General features: G+C 39.1%; 1 protein-coding gene across 1 annotated transcript in view; it reads right to left on the reverse strand.

Moving 5' to 3' along the window:
• ASAH2 (N-acylsphingosine amidohydrolase 2) overlaps positions 1 to 26,575 on the reverse strand; it is a 127,259-nt gene that overhangs the window by 37,122 nt on the left and 63,562 nt on the right. Inside the window, exons 10-14 of the mRNA XM_049696520.1 lie at positions 12,634 to 12,754; positions 10,516 to 10,641; positions 6,326 to 6,412; positions 4,062 to 4,166; positions 3,843 to 3,924 (exon numbers count right to left, since the gene is read on the reverse strand). Coding sequence (XP_049552477.1) covers positions 3,843 to 3,924; positions 4,062 to 4,166; positions 6,326 to 6,412; positions 10,516 to 10,641; positions 12,634 to 12,754 — 521 coding nt within the window. The remainder of the gene's footprint in view (positions 1 to 3,842; positions 3,925 to 4,061; positions 4,167 to 6,325; positions 6,413 to 10,515; positions 10,642 to 12,633; positions 12,755 to 26,575) is intronic.

The following is a 26,575-nucleotide window of genomic DNA, read 5'->3' on the forward strand; positions in this document are numbered from 1 at the left end:
TAAAAAAAATAGCCTTTCCTTGTGGATAGCCACAAGGAAAAGAATGAAGGTGGATTGTTACCTCACACCATATATAAAAGCTAACTCAAAATAGCTCAAAGATCTAAATATAAGAGCTAAAACCATAAAACTTCTAGAAGAAAACGGGTAGGTTCTCATGACATCAAATTTAGCAAAGGATACTTAAGTATGACACCAAAAGCATGAGACACAAAAGCAAAAATAGACCATTTTGATTTCATCAAAATTAAAACTTTTTGTGCTTAAAAGGACACAATGAAGAAGGTGGAAACACAACCCACAGTAGGGAGATCAGCCAAAACGGTGGATTAGAAAGACCATGAGCTCACCTCCTCTCATGGCCACACCAAAATAACAACTATTTACAGACCACTTATTGATGGAAAAGACCAGAACCTACCATAAAAGATCTTCTATAACTAAAGATATAAAGAAGAACCACAGTGATATAGGTAGTCAAGACCCATACCCTCTGGGTAGGTGACCCAGCAACAGGAAAATAATTACAATTTCAGAGCATCTCCCCAAGGAGCAAAGGTATTGAGCCCCACATCAGTGTCCCCAGCCCAGCATTTCTCTTCCAGGAAGATGAGCCACTAGAACTTTTGGCTTTGAAGGCCAGTGGGGCTTACTTGCGGGAGACCCAGAGAGCTGTGGGAAATGGAGATTCTACTAATAAAGCGTGCACACAAAAATCTCACATGCTCCGAGACCCAGCTCAGAAACAATAATTTGAAAGGAGCCTGGGTTAGACCTACCTGCTAATCTTGGAGAGTCTCCCAGAGAGACAGTGGTCAATTGGAGCTCACAGACACTGGTGGCAGCCATTCTTAGGAGCTCATTCTACCACATACTATTTTGGATCCTCCCTCTAGCTTATTAGCTCCAGGACCCAGCTGTGCCCATGCCCACCAACCCACAGGCACCCATACTAGGACATTTCAAGCCAAGTAACTAACTGGGTGGGGACACAGTCCCATCCACCAGTAGACAAGCTGCCTTAAGACACCCCCTGAACCCACAGCCACCCCTGGACACAACCCTGCCCACCAGAGGATGCAGGATCAGGCTGCACACACCAGTGAGGCGGACACCAGCCTCAGGACAATGGTACCCCTGCTGCCTGCAGACTCAGTCCACCCATCAGCAGACCAGCACCAGCTCTGGGACTAGGTGGGCTCTGACCCTGCCCACCAGCAAGCCAACACAAGCTTCAGGACATCCTGGACCCTGCAGCCAGCCATGTCAAGAACCAGCCTCACCCACCAGCAGTCTGACACCAGCTCTGGGACCCTGGGCCCTGTAGCCAGACCCCAGGACTCAGCTCTTCCTGCCAGTGGGCTGGCACTAGCCCCAGGACCTAGCTTCACCCACCAGTGGGAAGACACCAGCCCAGGATCTCCTTGACTCCAGCTCTGCCCACCAGTGAGCTAGCAGTAGCCCAGGGGCCACCTGTGGGTCTGCAGCCAGCTGCCTCATGACCCAGTCCCACCAAGCAGTGGCCAGCAGACTCTGCACAAGGCAGGGCCTGGCAACCAACCAGACCCGGGGCGGGTGGTAGAGCCAAGCCTACGAGACCACCCCCAGTAGTCAGCACACCACAACAGAAGGGCCCAAGCAGCCCAGCTAGCGGGCATCCCTAGAGCATATATGGGACCCATAAGGAACCCTTTCAACTCAGTAATGAGAAGACAAGTAGCCCAATTTAAAAATAAGAAAAATATATGAGTAGACATTTCTCCAAGGAAGAAACTCAATGGCCAATAAACGTGAAAAGGTTTTCAATATCACTAATCTTCAGGGAAATGCAAATCAAAACCATAATGAGATACCACTCCACACCCAGGGGGTAGATAGAATCCAAAAGGAAGATAAAAATAAGTATTGGTGAGGATGTAGAAAAATCAGAACCTTCAGAACTACTGATGAGAATGTAAAATTGTGCAACAATTTGGAAATAGTCTGGTAGTTCCTCAAATTATTAAACATAGAGTGACCATATGATCCAGCAATTCTACTTCTAAGCATATACCAAAGAGGAGAGATGAAATCATATGCTCACACAGAAGCCTGGACATGAATATTTATAGCAGCATTATTCCTAATAGTCCAAAAGTGGAACAACCCAAATGTCCATCAACTGAGGAATGCATAAACAAAATCTGGTAAAACCATACAGTGGAATATTATTCAGTCATAATATAACATAAATGAACTTACCTACAAAACAAAAACAGACTCATGGACATAGAGAACAAAATTTGTGGTTGCCAAGGGGGAGGGAGGGTGGGGGAGGGATGAACTGGGAATTTGGGATTAGCAGATGCAAACTATTATACAAAGAATGGATAAACAACAAGGTCCTACTGTATAGCACAGGGAACTATATTCAATATCCTGTAATAAATCACAATGGAAAAGAATATGAAAAAGAATGTATGATATGTATAAATGAATCACTTTGCTGTACAGCAGAAATTAACACAACGTTGAAATCAACTATACTTCAATAAAACAATTTTTTAAAAAGAAAAATAAGTAATGAAATACTAATTCATGTTACAACTTGGATGAACCTTGAAAACATGATGCTAAGTGAAAGAAGCCAATGCAAAAAGTCACATTTTTTTTTACAATTCCATTTATATGAAATGTCCAGAACAGGAAAATACAGAGATAGAGAAATTAGTGGTTGCTTAGGTCTGGGAGAGACGGAGACTGTGTTGTAATAGCTAAAGAGTACAGGGTTTCTTTCTGAGGTGATGAAAATGCCCTAAAATTGACTGTGGTGATGGTTGCACGTATCTGTGAATATACCAAAAAACCACTGAATTATACACTTTAAATGGGTGAATTTTATGTTTTGTGAATATCTCAATAAACCTGTTAAAAATTATTTATTTTAGAACAGTAGACCAAACTAGATGAAATATTACCAGGAAAGATGATGCCAACTATATCACATTACAACTGTATTTATTAATTTAACTAATGGTTCCAAAATATATATATATACAAAAGACAAGAATGAAATAAGCCAAAATATTGCCTGTAGGTGATACTCTTCAATTTTTTTTTAACTTTCTCTACTTACCAGTGCATGTTATCACAGTGATAATCAGGATAAAAGTATAAAACCTATAATAATCAGTTATAAATTCATGGAAATACACACAGGAAGAAGACCCAGGACCATATGCTTTAGGTTCCTAAAAGCTTCTGTTCTGAGGAATCTGGGCTCCAATAAAGGAATCTGGGAAAGAGACACTAACAACCAGATGGAAGGGCCAACTCATACTGTCGAAGTTACAATGACACTCCCGCTCTGCACCACTCCAACTCCACCCCAGGCTCCAGCCCAATTTAAAACTATTCTTTTTTTTTTTTGCGGTACGCGGGCCTCTCACTGCTGTGGCCTCTCCCGTTGCGGAGCACAGGCTCCAGACGTGCAGGCCCAGAGGCCATGGCTCACGGGCCCAGCCGCTCCGTGGCATGTGGGATCCTCCCAGACCGGGGCAGGAACCCGTGTCCCCTGCATCGGCAGGTGGACTCTCAATCACTGCGCCACCACGGAAGCCCTAAAACTATTCTTTCATAGATTGAAATGCAAAGAGAATCTCTGATTCTACTTGAATCGGTGGAAAGCTAAATTATAAAAGATACCTACCCCTGAGAAATCATGTACAAACCTGGAAAGCCTGCATACGCCCAAATTTAAAAAATAAAAATAGTAAATGTATTGGTTACATTAAACCTTGTTAGAGAACAGAACCCTGAAGTTCAGAACCTGGAACCATAAATCACATCAGACTGCACCTCACCCTGCGTAAAGTTGAGGGTTCCAAATCCGTCAGTCGTGCCAGCTGCAAAACTGTAGCCCAAGGCTGGTTTACATGTTTTTGCCTAAAGGAAAAAATTGAAAAAAAACAAAACAAAAATGAAACATAAACAGAAAAAGAAACAGAAGTTGAACTTCAATAATGAGATCAGCCCAGAACTTTACCCTTGTGGCATAATCAGTGTGACTCAGTGACACTTACTGTGTGTGTAGAATTGAGCCAGATGGTGACGTCCGTCATATTCACCCACTGATGAGCTGAAGCCAGTGGCCCAGTTACCTCCTGAGAGGCGGAGGCATACAGTTCCTAGAAAACACACACAGCCTTACCATTAAAAGCAAAAGAGCTAAAATGAATACCAGCAACCGTACCTAGGAAGTGCCAATTTGGAAAAGAGTCTTTCAGTCAAGTTTTGTTTTGCTGTCTGATTAGACAGAGCATGCGCATCTCTCCACCAAACCCCCTGTAGCTTCCCAGAAACTTGAAGGCCCTGAGACCATTGATCTGTGTCTATTTCCCACAAATATGAAATTCCAGTGATGCAGGCTATGGTACAAATGCTCCAATCTCGCTAGAAAGACAGCCAAGAAAATTTAAGGTTAGGAGTAGGTGGGCCAAATTACCTTCTTTGCCAGAACAAGGGCGCCTCCATGGGGATTCTCATGGAGTTTTCCCTCTCACAGTCCTTGAGTCCTCTGGCAGGGCTGGTGCCAAAGGGGGGCTTGAAAGTCTTCAGGACCCACTTCATCTGCATCTGTTCCCCCACCCACTGTTCACCTTTGGATGTTCTTTTTTTTCCAGTATGGTCAATTGATGCTTTTTTAATCTTAGGGGCAATGTGAGTCAAAACATATTTAGGAAGGTTTGTTTGTATTGAACTGTATCATACAGTAGAGGCGAACCCTGCTTCAGCACCAATGCCTTTGCCTGACACCTAACTCATTTCTACTCTATTGCCATGTCAGTTTCCACAGCCACATGGGAATGCTCAAGTTGTCAGTAACACCAGCTGCAGCCTGCGTCTCCTCATTAAGAGGGAAGTTGTGCCTTGCTGAGAAGAGAATCCAGAATGTGGGACAAATCTCTATGTCGACTGGGCTCAGAATGGTAACAAAATTTCTGAAGCCAGATTGTGTCAGGGGTGCACACCCTAAATAGAATCTGTTAATTTAGAACAATCCACTGATAACACCACAGTAATTAAAAAGAAACTGCAGCAATTAGGTTGGCTGGTGTCTGATGTTTTCAAGGTGTTTTTGTTCTTCCTTAATTGCTCCTGAAACATTTTAGAACCCTTGAGACAAAATATTTACACACACACCCTCTCTCAAGCCCATGCTCACTAAAGGTATGGGTAAGCTATAAAAACGAATAGATTTAACTATCTTTGTCAGAGATGGCTCAGCCCAAAGCTATCTTTTGTTTTTTCCATCAGAAATGTCTCCATAGGAGCTGATACAAAATATGTAAGCAAAATGGAAGATAAAATTTAGAAGAGGAAGGAGGGTAGAGTAACTTGTAGTAAGCTCACTGGAGACCAGATTCTCTCTTCATCAAAAAATCTTTTAAAAAGAAAGGAAAATGTAAGATGGATGATCTTTCCATATCAAAAAAGACCACGGACTAATTTGAATCCAAACTGCAAGAACTGGCAGTGGTGCCAATGAGCTTTACCTTGTCACCGAAGGAAAAGTTAAGAAATGGTAGGGCTTCCCTGGTGGTGCAGTGGTTAAGAATCCTCCTGCCAATGCAGGGGACACGAGTTCGAGCCCTGGTCCGGGAAGATCCCACATGCCGCGGAGCAACTAAGCCCGTGCTCCACAACTACTGAGCCTGCACTCTAGAGCCCGCGAGCCACAACTACTGAGCCTGTGTGCCACAACTACTGAAGCCCGCGCGCCTAGAGTCAGTGCTCCACAAGAGAAGCCACCGCAGTGAGAACCCCGCAACGCAACAAACAGTAGCCCCGCTCGCTGCAACTAGAGAAAGCCCGCGCGCAGCAACGAAGACCTAACGCAGACAAAAATTAATTTATTATTTATTTATTTTTTTTTTTAAAGAAAGAAATGGTCAGGTGACTTGGCAGGCCAAGGTCTGAGAGACTTCTGAGAATTTGGGTCAGTCTGGTTATTTCTGGTCATACCACATGAATTGAAAACTTTACAGTCTATCATCCAACCACCTGAAGCAAGCATTCTGGCTGAAAGAGAATGTTTCCTGATTACTTTCTTTTAAATGTTCTTCCCATAAGAAGCCAGACACAAGCAGTCACAGAGAGGTTCCTGTGTGGTTTGTGAAAACAACCTTCCTGGTTGACAATAAACAGCATTCAGTCTTCCAGACTCCTTGGTGCAGCTTAAGCTCCTGCCGTCTTCCTTACAATTACGGGCTTCCTGATGAACAATGTCAGTGGATTTTAAAGCATAGTTTTGAATGAAGATGAAAGAAGCAGGCCCACAGCTTACCTTTGCTTTCTCATATATTATCCGTCCTATGATTTGTGTGCTGTCAAGCATATCCTGCCCAGGTCCCATAGCAATGCACATGCTAGGCTGGAACAAAATGACACAAGATGTGTTCTTAGTGGAATAAGCGATTCTTTTAAGGAATGGAAAATGACAAGTGAATCTAAGCAAATAGAATTTTTTAAAGCCACATTCCAGCATTTCTTTTCAGGTGTTCTCTTAATTTACAGATTATGAGAAGCAAAATCATTCACGGAATTAGAGCAATGAATGTTGCTAGAAATCCCCTATTCTAGAAACTTACTTTTAAAAATAAGGGAACTGAGGCTCAGGTGGGTTAGATTTACTGAAGATTATACAGGTAGCTAATATCTGAGCTATTACCTAAAGCCAGGTCTTTCCATTTGCTGCACATCTTTCTCTTTACTGGTTCCTGCCTATGGTGCTTGCTCATAATTGCCTTCAATTGAAACTCAGTTAAAATTATATTGGAACAACTAGCTGACCCTCTGGAAAAAAAAATCAGTAAATACATCTGGCTCTATATTTTACTTCTTAAACCAGAAAACTTTGCGACTGATCGGATACTTAAATATTATAAATGGCACCCAAAATGTATTAAAAGAAAATACGGATGAATATATTCTAAAGTCTAACGATGTGAAAGGCCCTTCTAAAAATTATATGGAACACAGTTTGACAGTTTAAACATCCACACCGGGGGAAAAACATAAGACTGAAAGATAACTGATAAATGGGGTGTTGAGGGATGAGTTTGCAGTTTATGACAAACTAAGACTTTAATATATTAGGAGCTTTAAAAAGTCAGCAAGAAAAAAAATACCCTTATTAATACATTTTGATTGAGTTGGGTATTCTCTTATTTGTAGTAAAACTCATCACATTGTATACCTTAAACTTAGACAGTGTTGGATGTCAATATATCCCAATAAAGCTGGAAAAAAAAAAAGCAAAAAAAAAAAGCATCCTAATGGATAACACCATGGATGCAGATGAAATAGGTAATTCACACACACACACAAAATGTAAATGGCCATTCAACATTATAATAAGTTCAATCTTAATGAATTTAAACTACTAAATTTAAACTACGAAGAGAGAACTCTTCACATTTGTGCTAGAAAAAAACTGAAAGATTGACAAACCTGCTGGAGGAGTTTGGGGAAAGTGTCACTCATGCACTGTGGGTAGAAACGTGATTGAGAGTATTTGAGCAATGTGTAGTGTATATTAGAGGTGCATTGAAAAAAAAGAACAAACTCACTTTTAAGAATTTGTCCTAAGGTGAAACTCACACATGTGAAAAAATATATGACAAGCATAGTGACCATAGCATGCTTATATGAAGGAAGAAAATAAGAAGGGAGAGACTGTGCGAGGAGAAAAGCAGGAAAGGAAAGAAAATACTCATCAGTAGGGGATTGGTTAACCAAATTATGGTACTTAAAAATAAAGATTACGAAGTTAGTTTAAATAATGTTTTAAAGTATATTTACTGGAAATAAGGAAGCGGGGTATAGAACAGCATTACAATATGATCCCATCTATGTAAAACTGTACATATATATGTGTACAGGTGCATAAAAAGTTGTCTGGGGGGCTTCCCTGGTGGCGCAGTGGTTGAGAATCTGCCTGCTAATGCAGGGCACACGGGTTTGAGCCCTGGTCTGGGAGGATCCCACATGCCGCGGAGTGGCTAGGCCCATGAGCCACAACTACTGAGCCTGTGCATCTGGAGCCTGTGCTCCACAACAAGAGGGGCCGCGATAGTGAGAGGCCCGCGCACCGCGATGAAGAGCGGCCCCCGCTTGCCACAACTAGAGAAAACCCTCGCACTGAAACGAAGACCCAACACAGCAAAAATAAATAAATTAATTAATAAACTCCTACCCCCAACATCTTTGAAAAAAAAAAGTTGTCTGGAAGGATGTTTATTAAAATTTTCACAGGTTAATTGTGGAATTAAGGGGTGCTCCTTTACATAAGTTTCATTTTCTGAACTTTTCAATATTGTGTGAATTTTTTTTTTTTTTTTTTTTTTTTTTTTTGCGGTACGCAGGCCTCTCACTGTTGTGGCCTCTCCCGTTGTGGAGCACAGGCTCCGGACGCACAGGCTCAGTGGCCATGGCTCACAGGCCCAGCCGCTCTGCGGCATGTGGAATCTTCCCAGACCGGGGCACGAACCCGTGTCCCCTGCATCGGCAGACGGACTCTCAACCACTGCGCCACCAGGGAAGCCCTGTGTGTATTTTTAACAACCATATATCATTTTTCTAAAAAACATTAAAGCTATTTTCTAAATTAAAAAAACTTTTTAAAGAAACCACATTAAAGCAGAAGACACGGCAACATTTGTCCATTTCCCTCTTTCTTTTTCTCAAGCGTTTTCTGGTTTTGTTCAGAAAGCCATCCCTCTCCTTGCAGTGATCCCATTCCTCATTCCAAATAAGTCTAAGGCGATCATGGAAATTCCCTAGGTTTTGCCAAAGATTGGTCTGGAACCCAGCTTAAGCCAATCAACACATACCATTTCTCCAGCAACTGTTTTGGTCCAGGGATGGACATGTGACATAAATTGACAGTCAGACTAAAGAGAATTCTTATTCCGTGGTTGGAAGAGAGGCTCGCTCTCTCTCCTACTGGGTATGAGAGAAAAAAGCACACACCTTCCTCAGTGATGACTGGTATCTTGCAGACATGAGGGAAGCTAATCCAACACGAAGGGAAAGGAAGAGAAACTGAATTGTGTTGTGGAAGGGCGTATGATTTTGCTGTAATTTTTTCTGATTATAAAGTAAAATATACTTATTGTAGAAAAAGTATTAAAAAGTATAAATAGAATTAAAATAATGAACAAAAAATAAATAGAAAACTGCCTATACTAGTGCCAAAAAGAGAAAATCATGGTTAACATACCAGTGTGTTTCATTTTGTCTTTTTACTATGATACATTTATTCTCAAAACTGCAGTCATGATGAATATGCAATACTAAACCCTGAGTTCCTTAGTATTATGAGCTCTTTCCCACATTAAGTATTCCAACATAAGACATGAAGTTGATGCATAATATTCTATTGCAAATAAGTATTATAATTTATTTAACCATTTCAACTGTGAATTTTGGAATTTAACAAGTAATCCTCAAATCTAATGTGAATTAATGATGTGTAAAAATTTTGGAAGTGAATGGTAACAAAGACTTTTTTTCATTGTAGTATAGTTGATTTACAATGTTATGTTAGTTTCTGGTGTATGAAGACTTTCTATATAAAAATAGTAATATACAATGGAAAAGTATAATTGTTAAAACTATATTTCTCATTGAGTGGGGTTGACTGGGATAAAATAAATAGCCCAGGAATAGTGTTTAATAAAAGCAATATGGCAGGTGAAATACCATATAAACACAAAGAATAAGAACCCAGAAGCTAGAATCTGCTGCTCATGTCAAAGTTGCAAAAATCTAAATGAAGATGGGAGGACAGCCTTACTTGCTACCTTTAAAACTTATCACATAGAATTGTATATAGTCATAAAGAGATTTTTTTAAGACAAATTAGGTAGAAAACTCAAATCCTATACCAATAAAAAAATCAATAAGGTATAGAATGTTGTTCATGAACACATAAACATATGAAGAGGAGTGAGAGTGGTAACTTTGGGGAAAGGGAGAGGGTAGAGGGGAAGGAGGTGAACAGGGACTTTCACTTTTTACTGCTCTTTATGCTTCCCATGTGGTTTGAGTTTTTACACCAAGATTGTTTTGTTTGTAATTTATAAGAAAGGAAAAAGAATTCTGACCTTGTATTTTTAGAAAACCCTATAGACTTTATAATCACTGAGAAATGTCTCAGGCAGGCAGTTTTTGTACTAAATTGTGACTTCAGAAATGCCAAGGAAAAATGTTTCAGGCTGTCCAATTTTGGGGAAGGATATTTAATCTCTGACATTTACTAAATTGTCTTACCATTCAAAAAATTTAACAATCAAATGGAAAACTACAATTTTACTCAATCACAATTTAGTGGGTGCTTTTGAGAAGAGCAAATGCTAGCAGTAAGTAGGTCAGAGTATACTTGAGGAGAACATAATTGTACATGAATGTTGAATAGTTAAACATAAAATGTACTTGAGATGCAAAAACAGATTTCACGTCATTATTACCTACCCCACCGATGGGACAAGTGCTATTGGCATTATCACAAGACTCTCCCGTGTTGATGCAGTGCGGGCCAAGAATATTGGGGGACACATCTCCCAGGTTCGATGAAGCAAAAGCTGCTACATACGGTCCCTGCCAAAAGAAACATCCAGTTGCCGTTTATTCTTTCTATTTTTTTTTTTTAATTTCAGGGCCAAGCAAGGAGAACAGGCAGCTCATGATCAAAAGACCCAAACTCCCCAGTGGCTTTCAGGGGAGCATTTTTAAAGGCAACATTTGGGGGTGAAGGCTGCAGGATTCATGACTTTCTTCTCACTGATATGTTGTGAAGTAGCAGTGTGGTGTTTTAGGAATCTTAATCATCAACTTTCTGGTTCCAAACAGTCTGGGGTCTAGTGCTTGTGCTCAGCAGGTAGTCGCCATCCTCCACCTGAGTGGGGGTCTCAGTTCCTGTAGAACAACTGGTTTCAGAACTTAATGAAGCTCAGGTTCTTGATGTCTCATCGCAGAAAGAATTCAGTGAGAGACAAAGTGATAGGTGAGAAGTGGATTTATTTAGAGAGAAACACACTCCACAGACAGAGTGTGGGCCATCTCCGAAGGTGAGAAAGGCCTATTCCTTCTTATTTACAATGAGTTCATTAAAAAGGCAAACATTCAACCCACTCTGGTGAACTATTCAAAATCATCTGCATACGACAAAAGGAGGATGCACAATATTCTGAGAGAATTTTTTATTTCTGAAAAGGATCACATTGCCGTCAGCATACGTGTTGTTACTTGTGATATTCCAGTTATCAATAAAGCTATTTCAAGTAGGAGAGTTTCAAATTTGTGTCTCAAACAGCAACATTTTGACAAGAAATACAGTGTGCAACGAGTTATAAAATGCTGACCCATCAATCTAGTGTCTGGTGTTGTACCTGGAGCTCAGATATCCATTTTCCCTTTAAAAATAAATAGCCTATTGGCTTAAAAAGTGAAGAGCCAGTCCAGATTTTTCTGTTGCACAACTGAACCTAAACATAGCCTCCACCACCCAGACGTGCCCTCTGTGTATATTTTCTCTATCTCTTCAACCTGAAATAACAACACAAAACCTTATAGAGTAGGGTAAGACCTTAACCTCAACCAACTGGACTGCAATTCTACCTTAAATTCTTAAATTTTCTTAGGGAAAGAGATAATCAAATATAGGAGATTATGTGTCTTTTTTTATACTAAAAAGATAATGGGAAACTCCTTTCTTTTCCCTAAAAACACAGGCTAAAATGAAAAAAATAGAGATTTGTCAACAAAGGAGCTAAAAAATCAGACCAGATGTTCATGGGCTAATATTCCCATAACATCGCCAGAAAAACCTGAAAGAACTTTTTGGCCAACATGATATCTTGTAACAGAACACTTATTCTAGGCAAGGGCCTGGGGTTCTCATCCCATCATATATTCTTCTGCAATTAGGGGTTAGATGCTGGGGTCAAGCAGAGCAGGGTCCTTCCTCGCCAAATATCTGCAGTCGGTAATTTACACAAAGCTGACGAGTTTCCTGGAGTACATGGACTGGGTTCCTGGACACCCCCAACTCTGATCCCATCACTCACTACATTTCAAAGTTACAAAGACAACTCTAATGGATTAGGGTTGTCTCTGACTTAGGCCATATTGCAGGAAAGTAGAAATTCCTTGAAAGGAAATTAAGAGGGAAGTCTGGACCACAGAAAAGGACTCATTCCCTGTCCTCATTCAGATTCCTATACCATTAAGAAGGTGCTTAATAATTTTATATCTCTGAAAACAAGAGATATAAACACAACACAGTTTATCATATTTCCAAGTTAATCAAAAATTATATATGGCAAAAGTTATTATATATTAATTTGCCCTTCCTTATCCAACTAATTGTAACTTTATGAAATCATCACATCAGTAGTATTTGACACAAAGCTAACGGTCATTTAAAATTTTTCTTAGGGAGGATGGAGAATTCTTTCTATCCAAGCATGTCAGTATGTGGCATCCATGATGACACTTTCCTCTGAAGATTTGAATCAGCTATTCTGAACACTGAATGAATGATGATACTCAATGAATTAAGATGAAGCTTTCAATGCCATAAATTCTCACCTCTCCAGGTAGATATCCTTTGTTCTTCTCTTGCTCAAAAAGGTAAGAGGCATAGCCCACATTGTCGCTGTTCACAAGATGATTGCTATTGTTCATGCTGACTGGGTGGATGGCAAACCAGCTGTAAAAGAACAGGCAGCCCTAAGTTAATGAAGAGAACCAGGTAACTGGAGGGAAAAATGATGACTGGGAGCTTAAGGTTTCTCCAGCTGTAAAAAAAAAAAAAAAAATCTTTTGATGATAGGCATTCTATCAAAACATTTAGGTTCTTTCATTGTTAATGAAACTTAAATTACTAATAATATACTCAAGAAGTCTGACCACTTACTTAAATTAAAAATATTTCATCATTGTCATCTTCATCATAAGCTTTTAACAAGAGCCAATACTGGTTAGTTACCAGGTGATATACCTAAAGAATTGTATCGACATAGACTTTATCTTTCAAGACAGGTACACACATAATAATTATTCAAATCAATCCTATCCAATTCAGTAGACATTTACTGAGAGTCAGCTCTGTGCCGAGCACTGAATAAATTGCAATTTACTCTAGAATCTTGCAGAAGACAAAGATGTAAACAAATGGCTTTGATACAGTGTGACAAATGTTATAAATAAGGAGGCATAAAGTGTTTGAGGACCACAGATGACTAGCAATTAATTCTTAAACGCATTCCAGAGAGAAAGAACAGCAGAGTAAATGCACAGGGGTGTGAAAGAGGATGTTATGCATAATTCAGTATATCCTTATGCATAGTAATACCTTGTTTAAGTGTAGAGCTTATAGAGTTCACAAGTTAATTTCACATCTGTTATTTCATTTGAATTTCACAACAACCCTGAAAAACAGGCTGGTATTACCTGCGCCTCACAAGGTGTCTCGGAGAAGCAAGATGGAAGCCCACTTGTCATACAGGACCAAGGCTAAGTGTGGGTCTTGTGACACCTTGTTCAGTGGCCTTTGTAGGATCAAACCTCGACACAGGTGAAAAAGGTGTTTACAGGATAGAAGGCTTTAAAGCAGATTAGCAAGAATACTCAAGAAAAGAGAGATGCAAATCAATAAATTTTCAAGCTAATTTAGGATTTTTAAAAATCTTTTGTTGATTTTTCTTCGCTGAAGGCTTTCAAAACATTTCTACCTAAGTAATACGGTACACAAAACTGAACATTGACTTAATGACTAGGGATGTTTTGGGGCTTCAAGTCATCATTCAGTATTCAGTTCTCGTTACCCAACAGATGTAATATGTAGGTCAGAGGTAGCCAGCACAACACCCACGGGGGCTGGGTAGGCAACACAGGAGTTAATCTGGTTGGTACAATAGGGACTGTGAATTGCAGAGGCATTCGTATAGTCTAAGGACCACCGCCTCTACTGGGCTGCGGCCAAATGCTGCCTGATGGGAGCATAAGCCAGTGCTGCCAGATCTTCCACAAATCCATGGTTTTGGGAAAATGTATCGATTTAAAAATTCTATTTAAAGAAGTAAATGGCATGGAGACCAAGGAGAAGAATGGTTACAAGTTAAGAGACTTAAGACACAAAGCCAACAAATGTAGTTTGTGGACTGTGTTTGGATTCTGACTCAAAACAACTGGAAAAAGACTGTTGATACAATCAGGGAAAACTGAACACAGACTAGGTTTTAGATCATATTAAGAAATTATTTTTAATTTTGTTGATTGTGATAATGGACTGTAGTTATATCTGTCTAAGTTTTTATCTGGTAGAGATACACACTGAAATATTCATGAATAAAATGATATCCGGTATTTTTGCTTTTAAATACTCTAGCAAAACAAACAAACAAAAAGGAAAGGAGGGATGAAACAGAATGGCAGAGGATTGCTAATTATTGAAGCTGGATAATGGTTCCATGGAGATTCATTAGACTAATCACTCTAAACTGGCATATATTTGAAATTTTCCATAATTGCTTTTTGTTATGCTGACATCCATTGAAAAATGTTTCCTTCCAATTTTTTTGAGATAACTGACATACAGCACTGTGTAAGTTTAAGGTGTACAGCGTGATTTGACTTATGTACATCATGAAATGATTATCACAATACGTTTAGTGAACATCCATCATCTCATACACATACAAAATTAAAGAAAAAAATTTTTGTGATAAGAACTCTTAAGATTTACTCAAGAGTTTTCATATATAATATATAGCAGTACTGATTATATTTTTCATGTTGTACATTATATCCCTAGTACTTATACGTGGAAGTTTGTAGTACTTTTTGACGGCCTTCATCCATTTCAATTTTTTTCAATTTTTTTTTTAATAGTGTTAGACCAAATCACCAGTCTATAGGCTGCATTCGGCCCCCAAGGTGTGTATTTGCCACGGTGCAAAGGTACAGAAGTTTGGATTGAAGGCAGTTCTAAGGTCATTCTCTAGAAGTTACTTGCAAGGTTTCTATATGTTTTAAAACCCTTATATTCGTTTCTTTTTTGTGGTTTTTTCTCTTTCTCCTAAGACTCAAGTGCCAAGGGATATTCTAGTCGACTAGTATTTTCCAGTCAGTTGAAATACGCTTTTTTGTAGTTTTATTCCATTTAGTTTGGAAGGAAAATGAGGTGGTGGCCTTGACAGTTCCAAGGCTCTCCAACCAAAATATTTCCAACATGGTCACACTGAGGTCAGCCAGATGCAACCTCTCCAGTGCAATCAAAGGAAACCCACAGAACAATTCTATCAATGTTAGACTATCATTTAGTACTTATTGGGTGAAAAACTTTATATATAGGTTCTCATTTTATTCTCACAAGAACCCTTTGAGTCAGATGCTTTCCTTATCCCCATTTCAAACCAAGGAAACAAAGGCTCAGACTGATGAAGTAACATGACCAAGGTCACAGAGTTGTAAGTCAAGAAGCAGGACTATGAATCTGGGTTTGTCAGACCATAAGCCCATGTTCTTATCTGCTATGGGATGTGGGCTCTGTCTCTTCTGTTCATTCAATCGCTCATTCAATATACATTTAGTTAACTCTGACTCTGTGCCAGACACTGGGGACATAGAGATGCACAAGGCATCATCTTACCCTTGAAAAACGCTTCACAGACGATGTGACATTTGAGCTGGGTCTTAAAAGATGAGTAAGTCAAGAGGGAGGGGACATGGGGATATGTGTATACATATGGCTGTTTCACTTAGTTGTACAACAGAAGCTAACACAGCATTGTGAAGCAATTATACTCCAATAAAGATTAAAAAAAAAATGAAAAAAACGATGAGTAAGAACTTGGCAAGGGGATGACTGGAGAAAAGACATTCGTAGCAAAGGTACGGAGATGGAAAGGAGTGCAGTGTGTTCAGAGACTGGATAACCAGCATGACCAGAGCAGAATGGATGAGGGCAAGGAGAGATGGAGGTTGCTCCATTCATTCAATCAATATGAATGTATTAATAACCAAGTATGTGCTTGGCCTTATGTTAAACCCCAAGGAACATAGAGAGGAATCAGGTGTGTTCTCTACCATCAAGGAACCACAATAAATACCTGGGCGAAAGCAAATGCTAAGAATTTTGGTCTCTAATTAGACTATAGGCTTGAATTCTTATTTATTTATTTTCATTTATTTTAGACCATAGAAAATTAATTGAATTTTTTCTTTACAAAACTGAAAAAAAATGTATTCAAAAAAGTTATTTGCATTTCAGAATAAGAAGATACTGTTTTTCCTTCTCTGCCCTTTAAAATATATGCTATAAAAATATCAGGCTTGTCACAGCAACCAAAGTACTTTGGTAAGAGATGAATATTTATAAAGATAGGCAGAAAAGTGGTCATTTTAATTTAAGAATGCTTACTTACAGTTTATTTTATCTGGTCAAAAAGTATTCATCAAAGCAAAGTTCAAGAGAGAGGAAGAAAGGTTTAGGTAGTTTCAAAAGAAGTTAGAATATAGATATAAAAGGATGACTATGTCTTTCATAATAAACTTTTTAAAATAATGATTATGTCAGGGCTAGGGCAGGGCTCTACTTGAGTCAGCATGATGGAATCGAGGTGCTGAGGAAAGTCAAGAGATTTGAGATCTTATCATTATAAGGAGCAAAGTTAGCTAAACTTTCTAGATCCCTGTTTCCTAAGACTGAAAAACAGATTTCAACTATGCTTTGTGAATCACTAAACAGCAAATTAATACAGAATAGTATAATTATTCTCTCCTATGTAACTGAGACATTTTCTAGTGTCTCTTTCAATTTTCAGACATTGTGTACTTCCTATTCTGAAGCAGAAAAGCCAAATGCAGAATTGAGCTTCTTAAATATTCTAAAACAGTAACAACCCATCCCTGGTTCCATTCTCTCAGACCTGAGCCTCCCTGTTCATATGGAGGTCATGCTCCACACAAAGGTGACTGGCAAAGGGGTAAGTGGAGGCTGAAATCCAGCCCCCTCTCAGCTCCCCGAACGAGGCACCTTAGTCAGCGCAGAGAAGGGAGCGCCTTTGTGTGCTGTGCACCGAGTCCTATGTGCTAGGTGTGGCCATCTCCAACCTAAGTGCCCACCAACAGGGGAAGAGAATATTGTACCTCCATTCAAAGGTAGTGTTCATGAAGATGTGTAATAACATGGGAGCCCTTTGGACAAATACAATAGAAGATGCTGTAGTGGATTCAATAGTGTCCCCCCCAAAATTCACATCTACCAGAACCTCAGAATGGGACCTTATTTAGACATGGTCTTTAGAGTGTAAACGAGGTAAAGGTCAAGTGAAATGATACTGGCTTAAGTTGGGTCTAAAATCCAGCAACTAGTGTCCTCATAACAAGCGGAAAGGGACAGAGAGACACCCAGAGATAGAGATGTAGGCAATGTGAACATGAAGACAGAGCCAGAGTGATGTATCTACAAGCCAAGGATTGCTGGCAGCCACCAGAAGCTAAGAGGAAGACATGGAACTGATTTTCCCTCAGAGCATCCAGAAGGAACCAAGCCTGCCAACACCCTGATTTCAGACTTCCGGCCTCTCGACCTGTGAGAGAATAAATTTCTGCTGTTTTAAGCCAACCATTCTGTAGTTCTTTGTTATGGAAACCCTAAGAAACTAATATAGAGGCCATATGTCTTAGTGGCTAAGAGCTCTGGAATCAGACACAAGTTACTTAACCTATCTGAAACTCAGTAGTCATATCTGTAACATAATGATAATAGTATTATCTACCTCACGGCATTTGACAATTAAAGGAACAAAAACATCTGAAGTGCTTAGCACAAAGACTGGTTTGTGCTAAGAATGGAATAAATCATCACTATGATGATGTTGATGCTGATTTTGATACTGCTGCAGCTGGTGGTGATGATGACTATAAGGGAAAAAGATATCCAAAGCCCTGTGTATATGTGTCTTTCATAAGGTAAACACAAAATTAAAATATATGGTATGTGTGCATGTGTGTATTCAGCACACGTATATTCACCCCATATAATATGAGCTTTAAATAATTAAATGAGGAAACGCTGCCCTCTTGTGGCAGAGACTTGAGGGCTTACAAAATACCAACGTGTCCTCTCCTTCCCAGTCCCTCTGGCAGGGTGGGGCATGTGAATCTGACCAATAACATATGTGAAGAAGGACCACCCAATTTTGATTAGACTTTGCATGAGTGGGAAATGTGCACATTAAAATCTTTAATGTGTTAAGCCACTGGAATTTCATGGTCTATTGCATCGCCTGGCATTAATGAACACCTCTTAACACACACCGAATTAATACACCACTTTTTCACTTGCCTTACCATCCTCCTGGCCTCACCCCACTACAGACTACTGGGAAAAGGAAAGCAAAGGGTGTTGCATCGTGTTATACTGTAAGGGTTATTAGGCCCGGAATTTTACCCAAACGGCAACCTGAATTTGAAACAAGCAGAAGCAATGACTCCAGACCAGACTACTCAGATTAAAGGACAATGGGCTGTAGCCAGAGGACCCCTTCTAAAGTTACAGGTAAACTTGGTGGCCTGCATCCTGGAGAACCTTTCTACCATCTCTGCTCAAGAGAAGAGATGTCCATTCTCAACTACTCATTTTGTTATCTTCAAAAGTCCTGGATGAAAAAAAAAACAAAAATACCCTCTCAATAATGTTACTGGAGAGATATCTGGTTTGGGTGGATTCCATTAAGTTCATTAAGTTACTGCAATCAAAATTCTTGCATCCCAAATAGTATGATTAAGTAATCAACAAAAGTAAAACAAGAAGTAGCCAATAAGAATAGTTTTTTTAATTCAGCCTACCCAGGAACTGAAGAAATTGAAAGGAAAACAAGAATGATTTGGCTTTTTGGGGTCTATTACTTAACATTTGTAAAGCATGTTAATACCAAAATTGGCAAGAGCACAGGAAACAACGCTCCATTCATGCTTGGGTAGAAGCAGTGTAAACCAGCAAGTTTTCCAGAGGACCATTTGGCAAATTATGAGAAAAGCTGTAATAACTAATATCCCTCTATTGGCTCAGCAACCCCACTTCTAGGAATTTAGCTTAGGGAAATCATTGGCAATATATACAAGATATCTGCTCATGAATGCTTAGCACAGTGTACTTTATGATAGAAAAAAGCTATAAACTGAAATGTCAAATGATTGGTGATTTGTTTGGTACATTATCATACATATAATGGAACTATACAACAATTTTAAAATGGTGATTTAAAAAATACTACATTTCTTTTTATGGCTGAGTAATATTCCCCTGCATATATGTGCCACATCTTCTTTATCCATTCATCTGTCGATGGACACTTAGGTTGCTTCCATGTCCTGGCTATTGTAAGTAGAGCTGCAATGAACACTGTGGTACATGAGTCTTTGAATTATAGTTTTCTCAGGGTATATGCACAGTAGTGGGATTGCTGGGTCGTATAGTAGTTCTGTTTTTAGTTTTTTAAGGAACCTCCATACTTTTCCACATAGTGGCTGTATCCATTGACATTCCCACCAACAGTGCAAAAGGGTTCCCCTTTCTCCACACCCTCTCCAGCATTTATTGTTTGTAGATTTTTTGATGATGGCCGTTCTGACCGGCGCGAGGTGATACCTCATTGTAGTTTTGATTTGCATTTCCCTAATGATTAGTGATGTGGAGCATTCTTTCACGTGTTTGTTGGCAACCTGTGTATCTTCTTTGGAGAAATGTCTATACTCAGCCATAAAAAGAAATGAAATTGAGTTATTTGTAGTGAGGTGGATGGACCTAGAGTCTGTCATACAGAATGAAGTAAGTCAGAAAGAGAAAAACAAATACCGTATGCCCACACATATATATGGAATCTAAAAAAAATTGTTCTGAAGAACCTAGGGGTGGGACAGGAATAAAGACACAGACGTAGAGAATGGACCTGAGGATACGGGGAGGGGGAAGGGTAAGCTGGGACGAAGTTAGTGAGTGGTATGGACTTATATATACTACCAAATGTAAAATAGATAGCTAGTGGGAAGCAGCTGCATAGCACAGGGAGATCAACTCGGTGCTTTGTGACCACCTAGAGGGGTGGGATAGGGAGGGAGACGCAAGATGGAAGAGATATGGGGATATATGTATATGTATAGCTGATTCACTTTTTTATAAAGCAGAAACTAACACACCATTGTAAAGCAATTATACTCCAATAAAGATGTTAAAATAATAATAAAATAAAAAATACTACGTAGCACTGAAAGATATTCATAAGGTAATTGTAAATGAAGAAGTTGCCAAATTGTATATACAATAAAGTGTCATTTTCAAAAAATAAAGAAAAATAAACATGATTAGGTAAAGGTCTGAAAGGCTATATAACAAAATATTAGAAGTTATTGAGGCCCAGAATTACCAGATGATTTTAAATTGTTATTTTTGTTCACCTTAGAAATTTTAGGAAATACACGAACAAAAGGAAGATTTTTTAAAAACCACTGTACAACACCAAGAGTGAACTCTAATGTAAATTATGGACTCTGGGTGAAAATGACCTGTCAGCATAGGTTCATGGATGGTAACAAATGTACCACTCTGGTGGGAGGTGTTAATAACGAGGGAGGATGTGCATGTTTGGGGGCAGGTGTATATGGGAAATCTCTGTACTTTAATTTTGCTGTGAGTCTAAAACTGCTCTAAAGAATAAAGTCTATTAAAAAACAACTTTTGCCAGCCCTGGCATAGTGTCACTTCTCTCATCTTTTATTGATCAAAGTGGTCCCGGGGCTGGCCAAGTTTCAAGGGCTGGAAAAATCTCCACTCTTGAAGGGGACTGGCAAGGTCACTTTGTATAGAGTACATAAGGTAAGAGCTATTGTTGCCACCATCTTTGGAAACTATAATTTTCCATTTAAAGATTTTTTTTAGTCTATCAATCCCAAAAGGAATAAAAAGCACTGAAAAAGTGAGATAAATAGCAAAGTGAAGAGATATAGACAAGTCCAGATACATAATAATCATAATTCATAAAAATAAATTCACTCATTAAAAGATGAAGATTATCAGAGTAAAAAACAAATAAATAAAGCTATATGATATTCATAACAGACACTTCTAAAATGTAAGAACAAATAAGAGTTGAAAGAAAATGATAGAAAAAATATACATGGCATATTCTAACCTACAGAGAGCTGAGTTAGCTATATTAACTGAAAATACATAGATTTTTGAGGCAAAAAATTTATTATTAGGTATAAAGAGAATCACTACAAAAACAAATAAAAAGCACTTCAGATACATGGAGATAACATTGTTAATATTTTTTATAGTATTTTAAAGCTTCTAGTACCCATAGTATATGAAACTAAGAGAGCATCTACCTTGAAAGAATGACTTTTTGTCATGTTTATTTCTTATCATACATTCCACATAGGAAAATAGGCAGAAGAAAATGTACCTGAATATTAACCATGGTTGACTTTGGAAAGTAAGTCCAATGTCTTCTGCTAGTTATGACAGCTGGCTTTTACAGCTTTGGTTTCTAAACTTGGGACAATTTAAATTAACAAGTATGATTAATCTCTGCTATCAGTCAACTCTCATCACCCTCGTCATCAGAGAGCCCTTTTTAAGCACCTTCACTTTACATGGGCATGGACTAGACACAGAACGAAAACTCACTACATAACCAAGGCCTACACTGCACTGAAAAGGGAGAGCACAAATAAGCTGGTAGGAAAGTTGGAGCAAGAAGACGGTGTCAAGCTTCACAACAACATAGAAGAGGCAGAATAGGAAAGAGAAATTCAGGATGTAGAAACAGAGCGGGGCTTCACAAACCAGAGCGAAGGCTAATGGAGAAGGTATTTATAAAGACATGATGATGAGATGGAGAAAAGGTCAAGAATGGCTGGTGAAAGGCAGTCACTGAGGTTTCCACATTTGCTCTCGGCGTGGGGTTAAGTACACTGAGGAGAGAATGTAGGGGGGAGAATAGAGAGCCATAGAGGATAAACAGTTAGAAATTATAATTCAAGAAGTCATAGTCAGAAATCATAGAGAAGATTTATACACACACACACCCCTCAAACTGAGTTCCATAAGTCAGTATCATTCGAATGAATTAATTTCATAAATTGGGTTTTTCTAAGTGTGTACATAAATTATTCAAATAGGTTGCACAAATCACTGCCCCTTGTTGTCTTCTGAAAATGTGCCTTGAAAGGATAACCTCTTTCTGTAAAAATAAAAGGATTTGCAATGTGTAAAACAGAAGACAATAGAGAAATTATTCAAAAATCTGCTCAGACCTTCCTTCCAGCTCTGAAGGAAGCCGTGCGATACTGACTCCTAAAGCGTTAATGAGGTGAGAAAAAAAAAAAAAGAAGGGTCCATGCCACTCCTACAAACTTGAGAAAGGAAACTTGGCAGACGGGAAAAGATAGGAGAAAGGAAGAGAAGTGAGACAGAGCCTGTCCGGCTGCACCACACTTGAGGAAATGAGTCAGTGTTCCCAGCTGCCACTCCCAGAGCCTCCATTCGATTATCTGCCCACCCCTGTGATTCTTCTCTTGGTACAGATATTTGAAACCTGTTTTGTTTTCTCCCTTCATCGTTTCTTCGTTCCATAGCATCTTACTACATCAGGATCTCCCAGAACTCCACTCCACAGACTCCTTCTTTGAGGTGCCTTCCAGAATCTCCCTAGGTGAATTTTGTGACTGCCACACAGCTTATATTTTAATACAGAACATCCCAAACATGTTCTCCACGTCTGGAGAAAAATCATTTACTGTTTTTTCATACAGTAGTATCAGTCAAAAAGAAATATTTTCCTTATAGACAGATCAAGTGAGGCAAATGTTGGCCTTACAATTGTAGAGGACTTGATGGATTATGGAATAGTTTCATGCACATAATTCTTTCATCCCTCAAGTCACTACTCTTCCTAACCCTTCAAGAGCCCCCAGCTCCCAACCCCAGCTGAAAACACTTCAGTGATTTTCTATTCCCCTTTGTTTAAAGACCCAAATCTTTATCATGGCATCTAATCTCTACCTCTGAATTTAATTCACAACACCCTGCCCCACTGTCCTCGCACTCCACCCACACAGAACTATCAGCACCTCAAACAGGCCACAGGACTTTTGCACATGTTTTCCCATCTGTGCTAAATATTCTTTTTTACCCCCCACTTTGCCAGTTAATTCTTACCCTTCCTTTGGTTTTCAGTTCCATTGTCTCTTCCTCAGGGAAGCCTTTCCCAATCTCCCTGACCAGGTCAAGTCCCTTTAAGATAGCTCTTCATACCTTCCTTTCTTAGCAATTAACCCAATTATAATTATACATGCATTTGTATGACTATATGATTACCTTTTGTCTCCACCAGTAGACTATAAGTTCTATAAGAACCACAACTAGTAGACTATAAGTTCTATAAGAACCACAACCAATTTTTTTCTCAGTGTATCTGTATAGTACTAGTTCAGTTCATGACACACATCTTCCACAATATTTAATAAATGAATGAATGCATAATAATCTCTATGTGGAGAGATGTTACATCTACATTTGAGAAATGTGGAAACTGAGTCTCAGAGATTTTAAAGGATTTGCTCAAGGAGCACAGACACAGGTATTTGACTCCTGACGTTATGACCATTTACTGGAAATGCATCATTCCAAGGACTGGAAAGCCCTTCCTGGCACATAGTAGGTGTCTGGTGCAGACTTGTTGAATGAAGAAATGAAAACAACAATGAAAGTAGCAAGGAATAAATTATGAACTTCAACATGGTTTTCAGGGTGAAGAGAATAGTCTTGGCTGCGACATTGGGCAGGTCACATCACCTTTCCAGGCCTCAGCTGAGGTTTAAACTTCGATGATCTTCATGCTCTGCAAATCTGAGGTTCTGTGCTTCTAAACTCCTCATACCTTGGCATCCTGCCTAATAGCAGGCACCTACATGTGGTGGCTGAGTTACTTAGCAGCCCAGATTTGACTTTACACTTTGGATCATTTTTACTGTATTCAAAGAGCAATTATCCCTATGCAACAAGAGGCAATTGCAGGGGCAATTTCATCAAGGATAATATACAGTGGCTATAGAAACAGCAGAAAGTTATTGCAGGCTGTTAAGCACAGCAGATGGAAAAGCATTGTTATAACATTGACAGTTGACCCTGGGACTGCCAGATATGTTATATAGTTATATGCAAGGAAGCCAAGAGAATCTGGTCCCCAAAAGAGCACTTTGAGTGTCCTCTTGGCATTCTTCAATGATTCAGAAACTAAATCAAAGTGAGAGAGTGGCATGGACATATATACACTACCAAATGTAAAATAGATAGCTAGTGGGAAGCAGTCACATAGCACAGGGAGATCAGCTCGGTGCTTTGTGACCACCTAGAGGGGTGGGATAGGGAGAGTGGAAGGGAGACACAAGAGGGAAGAGATATTGGGACATATGTATATGTATAGCTGATTCACTTTGTTATACAGCAGAAACTAACACACCATTGTAAAGCAACTATACTCCGATAAAGATGTTAAAAAAATAAAAAATAAAGGAACGAGTGTATGTATATGTACAATAGAATCATTATGCTGTACACCTGAAACTAACACAACATTGTAAATCAACTATAATCCAATAAAATTAAAAATAAATTTTAAAATAAAATAAAATTTTAAAAAAGGAAATCATGAATGGTCTCAGTTATTCAGCCAAGAGTTAAGTAGAAACTATAAGGGAAAAGGCACTTTCTTCTCCTAACAAATTGCGAATTCTCTAACTAGTCATACATACATGTCCTTATCCTGTCTCCTTACCAAATTCCCCATTAAAGTGATCCAAAATCAAGAGGTAGGTTAGCTTTCTAGATTCATCTCTCAGCCACTCCTTGACCTAAGCCCATAATCTGGCCTCACAATGCAGTTTTTTCACGGCTCCATGAGAACTCCCATGGCTCCTTCAGGTCCAGTTCAGTGTCATTTCCTTTTTGAAGCCTTTCACGATGCTCCCAGGTAGAGCTCAGTGCTACCACCTCCAAATTCCCACAGCATTTATTTATGCCCAGGTGACAGCACTGATGGCCATCTGATTATGTTATGATCATTTGTCTGTCTCTTGTCTCCTGCCCAGATCACCACACTAGCCTATAAAACTAAGATAGGGACTATGCTTTATTCATAATAATATAGCCCAAGCACACAGTTGCATGCCTGACATTTAGAAAGCCTATTGAGTTAAATGCTAGGTGGCAACTAATCAGTAGATGAATTAACTGTAAACAAAGAATGAGTCCTATTTTATCAACCCACATAATAAAGGTTATTTTATCAGGGAATTTTTAGTGACCTCACTTTAACCCCAAAGAAGTAACACGAATGCTAAGAGTTTCAAGCACTCTGAGATGCCAATAATGGCATTTTTAGAAGAGGTAGAATGTTATTCTACTACTTACCTTTTAGCTAAAATTATTAAACTCTTTTTATGCCAGGCATAGAACTAGAGTTTTGTATCCACTATCTCATTTAATCTTCAAACAATCCCATGAGGTATCATTATTCCCATTTTCAAACAAAATACTTGAGGTGCAAGTAGATAAATTACTTTCCCCAGGGCACAGGGCTAGTAAGGGGCAGAGCTGGGGCTTGAATTCAAGTCCTAAAACCTAAATGCTAAAACCCAAACTCCTTACCACCATGCTGTTCTCTACCCAGTTATAGGACCAACCCTAGTATCTGAACTGTGGGTCAGTCTTCAATGTTTTTCTTCACCTCGTATTACTTTCAATTTACTTAATTTTATTCACATAGAAATTTTACTTAGATAGTTTATAATCCCCCGGAAGACTCCTACCCCCTTTAAGAACAGTTATTATCAACATTTAAGGACTCATTTTATCCCTCAATTTTAGAGTAAGAAAACTGAGACACAGCAGTTAAGGAACTTGACCAAAGTCACACAGCCCCTAAGAAAGAGAGCCCAGAATGAACACAAGCCATTTGACTCTTGCACCTACGTGCTATCATCCGCTTCCTTAGGACATTTCTGTGTCAGTTTGCAAGTCCACGGGTCAAGGTGTCTGAAACTGTTACCCAACCAGACAATTCCTGAGTCAGTTCAATTGCAGCAACCAAAATCACACGTGAATGCAAATGCTTTCTTGTCAAAGAAAACAAAATTCATGTGTTTCCTTACGTACAAAATGGAGCTAAAATCTGTGCCAAGATGTAATTTTGCCTCATCTGCTTCTGTTAGGTGGTCTCGGTTCTGCTTTTATCACTAACTGGCATTGTCCTACATTAGACTTAATCCTTTCAGAAAAGCACAGGTAAATAACCTCAAACCCATAATCACTTGCTGGTGGGTCAGATTGTTTTCTCATTTCCAAGAGATCATTGTCTACCACCATATGAGATCTTGATACAGTAATAACCACTAGCATTTACTGAATCTATTATATGTCAGACGCTATGCTAAACTTCTTCACCCAGATCCCTCATTC

This window comes from Orcinus orca, chromosome 14, assembly GCF_937001465.1.
Source record: "Orcinus orca chromosome 14, mOrcOrc1.1, whole genome shotgun sequence".
Lineage (NCBI taxonomy): Eukaryota > Metazoa > Chordata > Mammalia > Artiodactyla > Delphinidae > Orcinus > Orcinus orca.